Consider the following 13,647-nt stretch of genomic DNA (forward strand, 5'->3'; position numbering starts at 1 on the left):
AAGAAATAAAATCATTCTACTTGGAACCTTTGCTTTTCATTCTACAAATTGAGACCATCCGGCTTTGTACATTCAGATTTTAAATTAGATAAGACTAGTTCAGTTGTTAATGAGAGCTTTGGAGTTTTCTTTCTTGATGGCGTTCCCTCTGGAGTCACTCAGGTGGGAGCAGAATACCTCAATTTAGCTGAAGGCCATATAGATCATTCCAGATGACTGAGTGTGGTATAATGGGAAATTAACTCTGCAGACATGGAAGTCTGTATGAAGAATCCACCTGTTCTTCTCCACAGGTTTCCTTGAGGACAGGGAATCTCAACTTTCTTAAGATTTGTCACCTTAAGAGGGGTTTCTAGGTGAATACCATCAGTTACACTAATGTTCCCCTGAACTAATCAAGCAACTTTGGGAAACCTGGCCTGCTCTAATAACAAGCATACCGGTACTTTTAGTGTCTCATGACAGGTCTTCCAAGGTCAGACAGGTCTTTTCTGGTGAAGCTAAAACAAAAAGATGAATGATTGTTCTCTGAATTAAGCTGCAAGAGGAGTTCTCCAGGATGCAGCTCAGAGTGTCCATGACCTGAGGCCAAAAGATGCTCCTGTACAAGTGTGGGCAGAGCTAGTTTTCATGCTGGAAATGCAGATGCTATGACACAGCCTTCTGTTACTGGAGCTGCTAGTTTGTTATTCATTTGTTTTTCTGTGTTTGAAGACGGTAATTTCACTGGGTATGCCTGGAGATGTTCATGTGCTCTTTTGTTCATGCTCTTTGGTTGAACAAAATCCCTGTAAACTAAAACTAATAAAACTAAACCATGGGATACTACATTCTGTTCACCTTGACATGAATTTCCTGCAGTTGCCATGTAATGTTCAATTGCCTTTCTCTCGAAAATGTACGAAAGTATAATTCTTGCCTGCTTTGCAGAGCTATTATATATTTCCTTGCTTTTTTTGTTGAATTTAAGGTACTGCCAGGTGCAGTAGTAGTCCTGGGTAATGCTTGTAGCCATAGGCATTGACCTCAAGATCTCTGCTAACCTCCACAAATGTCCACCTCCTTCTCCCCTGCCTTCTGATCGCACACGATCTGGTACTGCTCCTCCGTGCCCCTCACTCACCTCCCCTACCTACTGCTCGCCTCTGCAAACCGAAGACCCGGCCCTGTGCCCACACCTTGGCCCTCCTCCCCCGGGAAGAAGAAAAGGGAGCAGCACAGGAGGAGCTGGGAGCTGCTGTTCCACACAGTAACCTGTCAGGTGGTGGGGGTGGCACTTTCCAGGGGGGTTACTATGTGGTGCAGGGCAGGTGAGTTTGGGTCCCCCTCGCCTTTAGGGAGGCTTTGACCAAAGTGGACAGGTGTCTGCCTGCATGCAGGCAGGTCACCGGTAATTATTCATACACGGAGGCTTTTCCAAGTCTCAGTTTCCCCCACACAGGAGCTGCTGTCACGCTCTGCTCAGGGCACTCCCCGTGTCACAGGTGGGGAAGAGCTGGATTTGAAGGAGCAGGATCCAGCAGTGGTGCCCTCCATGCTTCTCCTCTGCTTAGCAGGACAGCCTGGGTCTCTGCTCACCACGGAAAAAGGGTGGCAGCAGTGCTGGACCCAAGGGGCAAGTGCAGGCTGGGAGAGGTTCCCAGACAGATGAAGGTACCGCATCCCTTTTGGCTGTTGTGTTTGCCCCATAAGATCCTTCCCTGGAGCAGTCATCCTTGGCGCTCCACCGTCTTTGGCAATGGGAGGGGAGTCCTTTGCTTATAGAGATGAGATGGGTGGGGCCTCCGGTCATTTTATAAAATAACTTGTCATTGACTCCTACAGGAGTAAATCCTGCAAACATGTCTCAGGAACTGCTGCCCATGGAGGTGCCAGAAGCACTCTATTACATGAATCCAGGGAAGGTCATGATGCCATCAAATGCAAAAGCGCTACAGGTAAGAAAACGGCTTTAAAAGTTTGCTTAAGGTCCGCTGCATTTGACAGAAAACAAAATCCTGCTTTGCGAGTGTATTTATATACAAGCTACTGTACAAACTTACTGTCTGACCGGACTAGGCAGCAATGTCTCTGCCTGAAGGAGTTTAAGGTGAAATGTTCTCTTTGTGGCTATCAGTGGCAAAAGTCCTCCTGACTCCACTGGAGCCAAAGATGCCAGCTTCATAGGCAGAATGAGAGAAGCCAGCCTAGCAAGGGGACAGAAAAAGAAGAGAAAGTGGAAAAAATGAGCAGGGAAAGAAACAATTTTTAGGGGACTGAATTATCAGCCTGAATCCAGAGCCAGACTTTAAAAACCAATTTTCTTCCATAATTAAATGCTACTTTTATTAAAAACTTAATATTTCTGTATAAATAGCAAAATTTTGCCATGTGTATTAATGTGACAACCCCATTTTTTGTCTTTGGAAAAGGGATAAGGACAGGATAGAGAATAGGGATAGGAAATTGAACGGTATTTCCACATTCCCATTTTTGTTCTGAATTTTCCATTTCGCTTTGCCTTCTCTCAGTCATTTCAAGACTTGCAATTAATTTTTACTATAGTATGTTATACATTGCTCTGTGTGCTCCTTGACTGGATGAAGGCATATCACTTCTGGGAGTACTCTGGAAACAGGAACAAAATACTTTTGACTTTTTTATAGGAACTGTTCTTTAATGGTGTTTTAGTACAAAGTGTTTCAAAAGGGGGCACTCTATATTATAGAAGTATTTTGGAACTTCTGTATCCTGAAAAAATTGAAATGTTTGAATTTAAAATTTTGCAATTGCAACGTGTTACGCGCTCTGGGTTCAAACCCAGAAAAGAGATTCTGGGATTTTTTAAAATTGAGAGTTAATACTCCTGAGAGCAGGAGCAGATTGCCAAAAGATCACACTCAAAACAAAAAGCCAACCTTTATTCACAGAATAGATGCAGAAGCACCTTTCGGTTTTCTCACAGCTGAAATGGCTCTTCCTTCACTGACTTGTTGAAAGGATACCCCTGATGTGGATTTTGTACCAGCATGTACCAAACCACATGGTGGTTTGTTCATTATGCTGAGCGCTGTAACACAGCTGGGTGTAACCAACAGCTGCTCTAATTGGGGTTTCAGCATAAGTTATTGCAAGCAGGAATTAATTATCTATCCTGCTGCTGCTGCTGCTGTTGTTTTACTGTTATCATTTGTTTCTTTCTTTCTTTCCTTCTTTCTTCAGGATGAAGACTCAGACATCGATTCTTTGGGAGATGATGAACCGCAAGAAGAAAATGAAGAAAGTACTGTACCAGACAAAGGTGATTTCAAGGTATTATGCACAAGAGAATTTTGAACCAAAGAGGGCTGAGGGGTTTATTTTGCTCAAAAGAGGAGAAGGCTCAGCTAGACAAATAATGATGATGGCAGCAGTTTGAGTGTTACAAGGGAAACACCCTTAAATTTATTGTTTGGATCATTTTATTCCGCTTATGTTTATGATTTTCAGAATTGCTTGTTGTATTTCTCTGTTATGTTTTATTGGGACCATGCAGAATATGTACTGTTTTAATCCCTCACTTGTAAAGGAAATCCATTGGCGAGCTTTCTGTTCTGCAATGTTTTTTGTAAATGAAGGGCCAAAAGTAACAGGGATGCATGTTCTGCTGTAATGGCTTCAGTAGTGCAATCTCTATCCTAGCAATTTATGGGAGAGTCCTGGATTATCGGACCCTGATTTTTCACCATTTCTGTGCTGCTTCAGAAAAAAACTGTCACATGGGATTCTGTGAAAGGAGTGATGCTTGAATGTTCTAGAACTATTCCTTGTGTTTGAAGATCAGTCATTTATTTTTGTTAGAAATTACCGATTTTGATAGGGATACTCATTTAGCTACTTTGTTATCTGTGCAGTAAGTACAGACATTGTTTCCTATCTGTCAGGATTAGAGAAGTTTAAATGAAGATGTGACTTATGTGTCTGTTTCTTAGACATATCATTCTGTGGAAATTTGCATTATAATCCATGCAGACAAGTTATACTTAGACAAAATGAAGCTGAAAAGCAACCTGTGGAGATACCAAAATTCTCAACTGTGTATACAATGAAGAATTTTGTAGATAGTAAAAACAGGCCAAGAAACAATGAATTCATTATTCTTTAGTATAATACCTGTTTTTTACAAGGGGTAAGAAACCTAAAATAATGAAGAATGAAAGCAAAAAGATTTGAAGTCCTGGGTTATAATTACCTATGATAATTATACATATGACATATGACTTCTTGTCTCCATTTCTTAATCCCACGCAGTCATGTGTTTGTTTTTCTATTATCTGCTCAGGATACAGGCTTAGATCAAAGACATTTAAGGGTCGTGAAATTTTGAGGGGGCAGGTGTGACAGCAGTGGACCAAAAGAAGCATCGTATATGTATGGGTTCATAGCTGCCTTCTAGACCTCTATATTGCCCCTGTCTTTCTCCAAAGGATTATTTTTCAAGTTTGAAAATTCCAAAAATTCATGGCAATCGGTTGGTGATGGACTGAGTTTCTGTTCTTGCATCTGATTGCATAGTCACTGTTTTTTCTTCTATGATCAGAGCATGGCGCTCTATCCTATGCACTTGCGTGGTCATGACTTGATTATCGCAGTATCATGTGTTTGTGTGAAGGATACATACATGCCCTTATCTTCTGCTCAGTTTTTCTCAAATGTAAATGTTTCATCACTGAAACACCAGAAGACTTAAATATGAGGGTCTCTGCCTGCTGAAAGGAATCATCTGTTAGAAACATACCACAGCATATCCCAACAACTGCATATGCCTGTATGCCAGCATGTTGATTTTTCTCTGCCTTGAGAAATCTGTATTATTCAGGCCTTGACTGGTACTTTATCCCATGCTAAAGCAGCAGGCAGAGCCAGCTCTGGTATTTCAGACCTCAGTGCTGATGTTAAAATATTTAAGGATTGCAGCAGGCCTCATAAAACAATTAATGTGGAGGAAGGGAGGGGGAAAAATTGGATGCATAGTTCTGAATTCAATATGAGCCATGTCTTACCAGGGTAAGATGCCGCATACCTTAAGTTAAGTGGTACCTCATTTCCTTGCCAGGCAAGGTTTCCTTGTTCTTGCGGGGTTTGTGCAGCTGGGAGAAGCAGCTCTTTAACAGAAGAGGGGCAGGTTGAACTCTCACCCTTGTGCAAAGCAGGACCTCTGGCTTCTGCCGAGTTTTGGAAGCTGGAAGTAGCTCCTGAGATCATGGGAAGAGTGAGGAGCTGCCACCCTGCATGGCGAGCTTGGGAGGAGGTTGCAGCTGCTGCCTCCTGTACAGGTGGGACTGTGTTACGTGAACCAGGATCCAAGGCAGACAGGAAGGCCAGGTCCCACTGGTGCCAGGTGTGGGGTCTCTGCCTCCCACGAGGGCAAGAGCTTGCTGTTGGGAGCAGCTCCAGCCCTGGGCTCAGCAGCAACTGGAAAGGCAGGAGGCAATAACTTCTGAGTCACCCCCAGCTCCACGGTGCTTGCACAAGCATGGCACCGGCAGTGGCTCTGCTCAACTGCAGAAGCTGTTCTGAGCCCAGGTGCCTCCCCTGCCACCCTGAGTGGTAGTATGGGGATGCTAAAATACAGACTGCTGAAATGACGTGCTCCAGCATTCAAAAATGAACCTAGCAAAGTCAAAGGAAGCCACTTCCCATCAAATCATAACTTTGAAACAAAGTTTGTCTTATCCACATTTGACATAAAAAATTTAAAACATCTGTGCTTGAGATAGACCTCTAGGTTCCCCTGAGCATCAGTAATCAGACATAGAGATTTTCAAAGTGTGATGCATGTCCTGTGGTAATGTCTACCTTAGGATGAGGCTCCAGAAATGCCCAACAGCTGTCAGATGTAAACACCTATTTTAAAGCTATCTGGAATTAGGTATAATGAGTCTCAACCCTCAGACAGTTAACGCTCAGTCTAGTTTCTTTCTCATATTTGTTCTGGTTGGGAGCAGTGAAGTAGGATAAGAGGGCTCTGTCTTTTCATGGATGGACTATCCTATTCCCTGGTTAAAATTATACATATGGAAATAATTTTGAATGTGCAGTTGAATGCTCTGTTTTCAAATGTACCTATTTTTCAAAATCAGAAAAAATCTGGTTGTTAAACATCTGGAAATACTAAGAGATGGCAGCACTGAAAGGGCTATGCAACTAGCCTCAGTTATCAGTCAGTTAATAAACCTCTGCAGACATCAGCATCGCTGTGCACTGAGAGTGTCCATGCTGCACTGATCAATATTTGAAGTTCTGCTTTTTGGAAATGTATTTCAAGCACAGTATCATGTGCAGTCATACTCCCGAAAAGGTTCAGAGTCCCATGATGGGTGTATGTATGAGGAAGCAATGATCTGAAGGACACAATTCTTTTGGCCTTGTGTATATCCATCATGCTCCTGTAGGCACTGATGAGTTTTCCCTGCTGAAACAAGGTTATTTTGTCCATATGCACAAAAGAGATGTTTCCATCCCCTATAGGAGCTTTTTAATTCACTGATATCCAACCAAGACTTCTGCTAATTCTGTTGAAAAGCAGGTCTGATTAGAAGAAGTTATGCTACTAATAAAAAACCTGAAACACATGGCTTGTGAAAACGAGACGGTGGCAGCAGTGGCCCTCAGCACCCTCCCGCCCCCTGCACAGGTCCGCAGCCATTGATGGAGGTGCTGCAGCCCCAGCGCCTGGAGGAGGCGAAGGAAGGAAGCAATTAGAGCGGCTGCTTTTCCAGCGTGGAGCCTGGGTTTGTCAAGAATGAGGAAGAGCTTCAGAGACATGGCCAGACGCAGCAGCCAACTGTGCTCATCCCAGGCAGCGTGCCATGGTGGGGTCCTCTGGCACGTCCCACAGCAATGGGAGATAGGCTTCGGCAGGCTGGGGCAGGGCTTGGCTGAGTGATGTTCACAGCCTGAAGCATCCCCGTTACAGCTGTAAAAAACTTGAGGATGCACATTCTCTAAGGAGACCTGACTCTCAAACAGCTCAAGATAGGCACTTCTTCACACACCACCAGCTCTAGATAGACCGTCAGCAGCAAAGTATATTAGTGCTTTTGATTTGTTCCCTGGCTACCATGTAGTTAAATGAGGACCTAGAGATGAAAAAGGAGTGCCCTGGTGACATCCAGTGAGTGATTTCATCTCAGCAGAATGCTTCTCCAGGCCAGGAATGCAGGGGACCTTAGTCACGGCAGGGAAAGCTCTCTTTGCCGGGAAAGGCTGCTGTGCCAGTAGATGACGTAGAAATGGATAGAGATATTATTATTGGGTGACTGCAGGAAAAATGTGTGGGTGGAGGGGAAGCTCTTTTCATGGTTTTCATAGATAACACAATTTTTTTCAGGTTGGTCTGTAGAAATGGCCTTTTTCAACCACTGAAAAAGTAAATTGGTTGTCCTCAAGGTTTTTTTAAGTCTCATCTGATCTTTGCAGGATGGCTTGCGGACTAGCGTGCAGTGCGATTGCACTGAAATAGGTAATGGTACCAGCACACTGTGGCACATAATTTTCTCTGCTTCCTCATCACAATTTTTCATCCAGCATCACAACGGCCACCTCCTCACGAGACCAGATGGAAGGCATTCCACATTTCATGTATAAAAGCAACAGCTGAGTACCTTTTGGAGGACAGCTGCTTTTTGGCGACAATACAGTTTTCATCACGCACACTGAAGACGAACTTCAGGATCTCTGCATTATTTTTCTGTGAGTTTATGATTGCTTTGGAATAAATATCAGTCTGAAAATGTCAACAATCAAGACTGAGAATGTGTTGGCTGCCTCTGGAGGTTCAAGAGTAAGTTGTCCTCTCTGTGTTGTTGGATGACTACTTTCTGTTTTGGGAAGGTAGCTACCATATTCTGCTAACTGATTGAACATCTATGGTAAAACAAGGAGCTAACACTGAAAACCAAAATATGCATTGACGCTGCGTACATTTGGCTGTATTGTTGTGGAATTGTGAGACTGGGGTGGTCTGCAGTAGGCATGGTGGAGTGGTGAATGTCCATACCATTGATACTACAAGCTGGGAAGATGCTGCTGGCAATAGCCCGCACTTGAAGAGTCTGTTAAATGAAGAAGCCGAGAGGCTGAAGAAAGGTACTGAGATAAAAGCAAGTAAAAAAAGATCAATAGCCACCCTCTGGTCTCATGGACTCTTGTCTCGTTAAGGAGTACTGTCATTTTGGTGCTCCACAGCCATTTGTGATGTGACAGGATGTATTATACAGCTAAACTAGTGGAGTAATTTACAGTAGTGCTTCTTGAGATGGATGCATGCCACTCATACCTACATCTGAATATAAGTGTGACTTTAAAGAGGGCTGGGATAGACCTACGGAGGCACGAATCTGCCAGGAATGCAGACAGCCTGCATCGCCAGAGCGCTCGTGACAGAAATCTATGTTTTCAAACTCTTACTCGCCTGGGTGCAAGAAAGTTGAAATCATTCACACAACAGAGGAATCCTTTACTTCCACCAACATAGTAACTTGGTGCCAAGTATCATACCACTTATTCTTTTTTATGGGAAGCGGTGGAAAATTGGAAGAAGAGACTACAAGGTCTGTTCCATGTTTGATGGAGCCGTTGTTTGGAAAATCACAGTAAAAATGAATTTCCCTGGGAGTACAGAGAAACTAGCAGTGTATACTCTGATCATGCACTGGCATCACAGGATGCTGTATTGTATGCAGCTGTGCTATACACGTGTCTACATGAAGCACACATGAGCACAGTTTGGGAAGCACCGACCTGAAGACAAGCCGACAGATTAACAGTGAAAGTCACAGAGTGACTACATCAGTCTTGATTTTATCAGGAGCAAAGCTACAGTATGATGGCACTAAATGGTTGTTAGCCCCAGGGCAGTATGCTGCTTGGGGTCTTCCACCACTCAAGGCTGTGGTGGAAACCACCCTGTATGTGGAACATCCTGACATAACAGCAGCTTTTTTTTTTTTTTTTTTTTTTTAAAGAGGTTAGTAGGTTTTAAGAAAATAGAATAACAGAACTTCTATCACTTGCTTTAGGCATGCATAGCTACTATTTTCTTTGCTTGTATAGCTAGACCCTAGTACATCATGTTATGGTTTTCACAGTTGCTATTTAAATACATTTCTTTTGTATAGTATGTTACTGGAATTAATTAAAATAGCAAATCCTCCTGGGAGCGGTAGAACTAGTGAGGCCTGATCCCTGGGTGATTCCTGCTCTCCCTGTTGTCTTCTGTACCCCCACCGGCAGGTGCCGGGGCTGCCAGGACAGCTAACACCTGGCTGCTGCCTCTCCCCTGGTGCAAGCACAGGTCCTGATTTCTGTAGCTTCTGTGAAGCCACTGATTTAATTTTTTTTGTGACCCTTCAGAAAATCTTTTTGTGAAACCTGCATATCTGAGACTTGATTTTCCCATTCTGGATGGGGAAATCTGGCTAACGCTTTAGAAAGTCATTGCATGGGAAGTGGGAAGCAGGTGATCAGATGGCAGAAACTGTGTAATAATCGTTAAAAAAACCCCAACCCACTGCACTTCCTGAATGTCTCCTAGCTGAGAACCTCAAACCGCTTTGCAAATATGGAATCCGTGGGTTCTCACTTAAGCAATGCCATTTGCCTGAGGAAGCATAGCTGGAGCTGATCCAGGAGCTGGCAGTGCCTTGTGCAATCTCCAGAGATAAATGGCTGCAAGAATTGCCCCATGTTTATGCAGATCCTACTGAACAATGAGTTTCTGCCTTCTAGGGCATATGCTGAGGTGCCCAAGTTCATTCCTAACATGTGAGTGTGGTGATCCACCTTTGCTAATTACCCAGCTGAGAAGAAGGGTTAATTAACTGGGTGGAGAACTGGATTAATATGGCTATACTGTTTCTGAAATGCGAACCAGTGCCCTTGCATGGGGTAGCTCTGAGGACATACTTGTCCATCAGTTGTTTGCCAATTTTGCACCTTCTGTTAGGCTTTTTCTCCTTTGAGTACACTTGAAATAGATGGTGGATGAATCGCTGAGGGTGAATTTCACGGAGAAGTACTGAAAAAGAAAGAAAACAAAGAATTCTTGAGGCACATACAGGAGGAGTGAAAGCAGAACCCCTTTTTAAGATCTCAGCAAAAATATTTTAACGTATTTTAACACATCATAACATGATGTGTTAGGAGAGAGAAGAGAGGATTTTAAAAACACATTGAAAAAGTAATTTGTTGTGACAACGGAGGCCTAAATGTCTTCCCATCTGAAAATAAGGTCCTTTTTGCTCTGTTCTATTAAAAAAAAATTTAAAAAAAAAATTTTAAAAAAAATTGGCAACCTTACACATCTTGTTTTAAGTGAGGTTCTTCCAGCTTCTCTTTATCTGCCTTAACATCTATTTTGTCTGCTTGTTTATAGTCATTCTAGGAAGTCTCTGAAGTGCTATAGAAATAGAAGGATGCTCCTAAATGAGAGGAAATCAGTTGATAAAAATAGCAGTTGTAAAAAAGAATGATTTGGAGGGCTCTGCTATAACCACTTATGCAGGTGGAAATGTTTCTAGGAGTGTGAGGAAATGACCGTGTGTCACAGCCACAGGAAATGCTGGTTTATTTATTGGCTTTGTCAGAGTAGCCTTTTGCACATAGGACTGAGTCAGAGACAGCTTTATGGAATGAGCCAGCAGGAAGTCGCCTTCCTTAGAAGAAGGAAATCACATTATCTTCTAATAATAAGTAGGAAGAGGTCCCTGCAGTCATAAAATCTGGAGAGACTTGTTTTGTTGAAGGTTATGACTGAGACATTCAAAGGGACCGAAGGAAGTTAAGCACTTTCAATCTTAAAAGTTTTTTTGGAGTGGGGTTCTGTTCTTTATTTTCCCTCAAAGGCAACCAACCCATACCTAATTCCTTACCCTCTAAATCCTCTGGAAATAATTCTCAGCCATTGGTTTATCTCATAGTTGTGATTTACAAAAGCTCAGATTATTGTTACTGTTTTCCCTGTACAATTGTAAAGGAGAAAAAGAGAAATCTATGTTTTTGAAGCAGACAGCAAAAACACCTCTCTGACAGCGGTACTTTGGGTTTGTCCTGTGAGAGTCAGTGACAACAGATACTCTCCACAGTGCTCTTTTCAATGTGATGGGACTTCATGGGTGGATACTAAGGAGATTGACTGTAAGTTTGAGTAAGACTGCCGGTATTTTCATAACTCCACCATGGTGCTCACCAGTGCATTTACTTTGTTCAAGAGACTTATTGTAGCTATGTTGTAGAGCTAAACTCTGCAATTTTAGAGCAAAGGGTTTTGCAAGTGTCTCAGAGACAGTATCAGTTGACAAGGATTTATCCCTTTCTTTTCTCCTGTGATGAGCCATCCAGACTCTCAGAGTAACACAGCAAAAAGACATTGAAATGTATAAAATGTTAAAACAAGACTTGTTAAATAGCAGAAGCTATGGTTGACACAATTTTTACCTACTGTGTTATGATTTTGTTGCACTTGGTTAGTTTGCATATTTGATATTTTTTCCCATTGAAGGCTTATTCATACTCTGTTTTGTACCATTCTTCTCCAGATAGAATCCTCTCCTTGCTACCTGCTGACCGTAAGGATCATCCGGATGAGAAACCTCCAGCGAGTGGATGCCTGTAAGTATCTCCATTCTTAGTGGTATCTCAGGGTACGGGCAACAAGTTTTCTTTTATAATTGTCTAGCAACCTTTTCCAAGTGTTTCTGAAATGACCCAGTGTTTATGTAAACTAATTATTATAAACCAGATCAGTCCTTGCTGCTTCCTGCTGTTTCATTAAATGTTATTCCTGTGCTTTCTGGTTGGTTTTAAGACTTGAATGTGTTTTTAAGGATAAGTACTTCCTCCCAAAGAAAGGAGAGTCTCTGACACAGGTAAATGAAAAAGACCTCATCCCGCGTTTTCAAAAGTATGGGGTTATTTTGCCATTGGGTTGTAGCACCTTGGGAACTGTGGCTGGTAGGAGCAAACTTTTTCGTCTCCCCTCAATCTTAGTTCTGACACAGATGAAACGAACAAGAAAAAACTTTCTAAAATCATGACCCCAGGCTAATGCCATGATTAAATACCCTGAAATGACGAAAAAACGTGTTGACTGAGAGCTGGATGCCTTTTCCCTTCCAACACTTGTGCAGCAGTCTTGCAGTTGTGCAAGTGTGTGAGTCATGTGGCGGGGAAGTGGTGGGAAGTTGAGTGAGCAGGAAAGGAAAACATCACTGTTTAGTTAAAGGACATGGACTATCCACATGTGCAGTGAGGAGATGCATTTAAGAGGCATTTCACAGAAAATAGACAAGTTAACAATTCATTTTGTTTGAATCAATACAGCTACATGACCACTTGTGAAAGGATGCTGAAACTAGCTCTAGGGTGAGCGTGGAAGGGAAATAGTGTAACCTTGCCATCTCTCTTGATTGTCCTGTTATTGCTGTGAGTGGCAGCAATCCATGCTATAGTCTCTTGCACAGGAAGAGCCAGGGAAGATGTTCTGAAAGACAAAGATCTGGATTTACCATGCAGTACCATTGCCATCTTACCCTGGGGTTCTCACATTTTTTTCTGGAAGGTATATCAGAGGACTTCCCTGTGTCACAGCTCTGAGTGAGGGATATACTAGCTGTATCTTAGGTCATGTCATTGGGTCGCACTCTCTGCACTTTCCTTCTGGTCCATGGCTGTGGCACAGGTCTGATGATGCAATAACACAGAAAGGTTTCATCAAGGACTCATCTCAGATCTTCTGCATGTCAGGCGGCAAGTCAAAATCACAAATAACTAGGTTGCAGAGAGAGATTGTGCAAGCAGAACTGAAGTAATATTTTGCATTAAATACACAGCTGACTAGTTTGCCTGCATCTACTCATATAATTAAGGATTGTTTGATATGCTTTGTATCTCCAAGTACAGTTAAGATACAAGAAAGATGAATCATATCAGTAGAACAGAGTACTTTGCCAGCCAAACAGCCAACAGTCATTGATCTCCAATGATAAACCTAAAGTCATGCAGTAGTCATACAGAATTACTTCAAAAACATTTTAAATTCAGTATCATGATTTCTAGGATCTTCTTCAAATCATTATTATCTGTATAGAATTTCCCAGATTAAAAAGAAAACAAAACAAAACACCCCCCCCCAAACCCACCCAAACAGTTATATGGAATCAAGTCAGTGATTATACGATATAAAGTCAATGCTTATACAGTTCTCTGAGGGGGATATACGTGGTAGGTCCACTGCCAAAGCCTCTGACACTTGACGAAATGGAGTAACACAAGAAACTGTAGAAAGGCACCAACTATTATGACAGATCTGAAACAACTTTTACATCCAGAGGGACTAAATAGGCTACAGGCCTTAAGAGTGGAAGGGAAATTATTGAGGAGGATGGATGCTGTCTCTACTGAAAGGAATAGGAGAGAGAAGGTGAATAAGGAGTCATTTTTCACTATTTTTCACAATGTGAGAATAAAGAAGCAGCTGGTAAAATTATCAAGCAGGAAGTTTAAAATGAATAAAAGGAATATATAAGTAAACTGTGGAACTCATTTTCACGGGAATGTATAGATGTTAAAATAAACTGTTCAAAAAGAAGTTATTCATGGAGTATAAGTCTAGTAAGGGTTATTAAA

The 13,647-nt window shown here is 42.2% G+C and overlaps 1 protein-coding gene across 1 annotated transcript in view; it reads left to right on the forward strand.

Annotated features, from left to right (window-relative positions):
• Window positions 1-1,841: 1,841 nt before the first annotated feature.
• The window catches only part of LOC104638773 (cytosolic phospholipase A2 epsilon-like), a 34,019-nt gene continuing 22,213 nt past the window's right edge, over window positions 1,842-13,647 (forward strand). Inside the window, exons 1-3 of the mRNA XM_010306657.2 lie at window positions 1,842-1,937; window positions 3,202-3,291; window positions 11,559-11,631. Of these exons, the coding sequence (XP_010304959.2) occupies window positions 1,842-1,937; window positions 3,202-3,291; window positions 11,559-11,631 (259 nt within the window). The remainder of the gene's footprint in view (window positions 1,938-3,201; window positions 3,292-11,558; window positions 11,632-13,647) is intronic.

Source organism: Balearica regulorum, chromosome 5 (genome assembly GCF_011004875.1).
Source record: "Balearica regulorum gibbericeps isolate bBalReg1 chromosome 5, bBalReg1.pri, whole genome shotgun sequence".
In the NCBI taxonomy this organism is placed as follows: Eukaryota; Metazoa; Chordata; class Aves; order Gruiformes; family Gruidae; genus Balearica; species Balearica regulorum.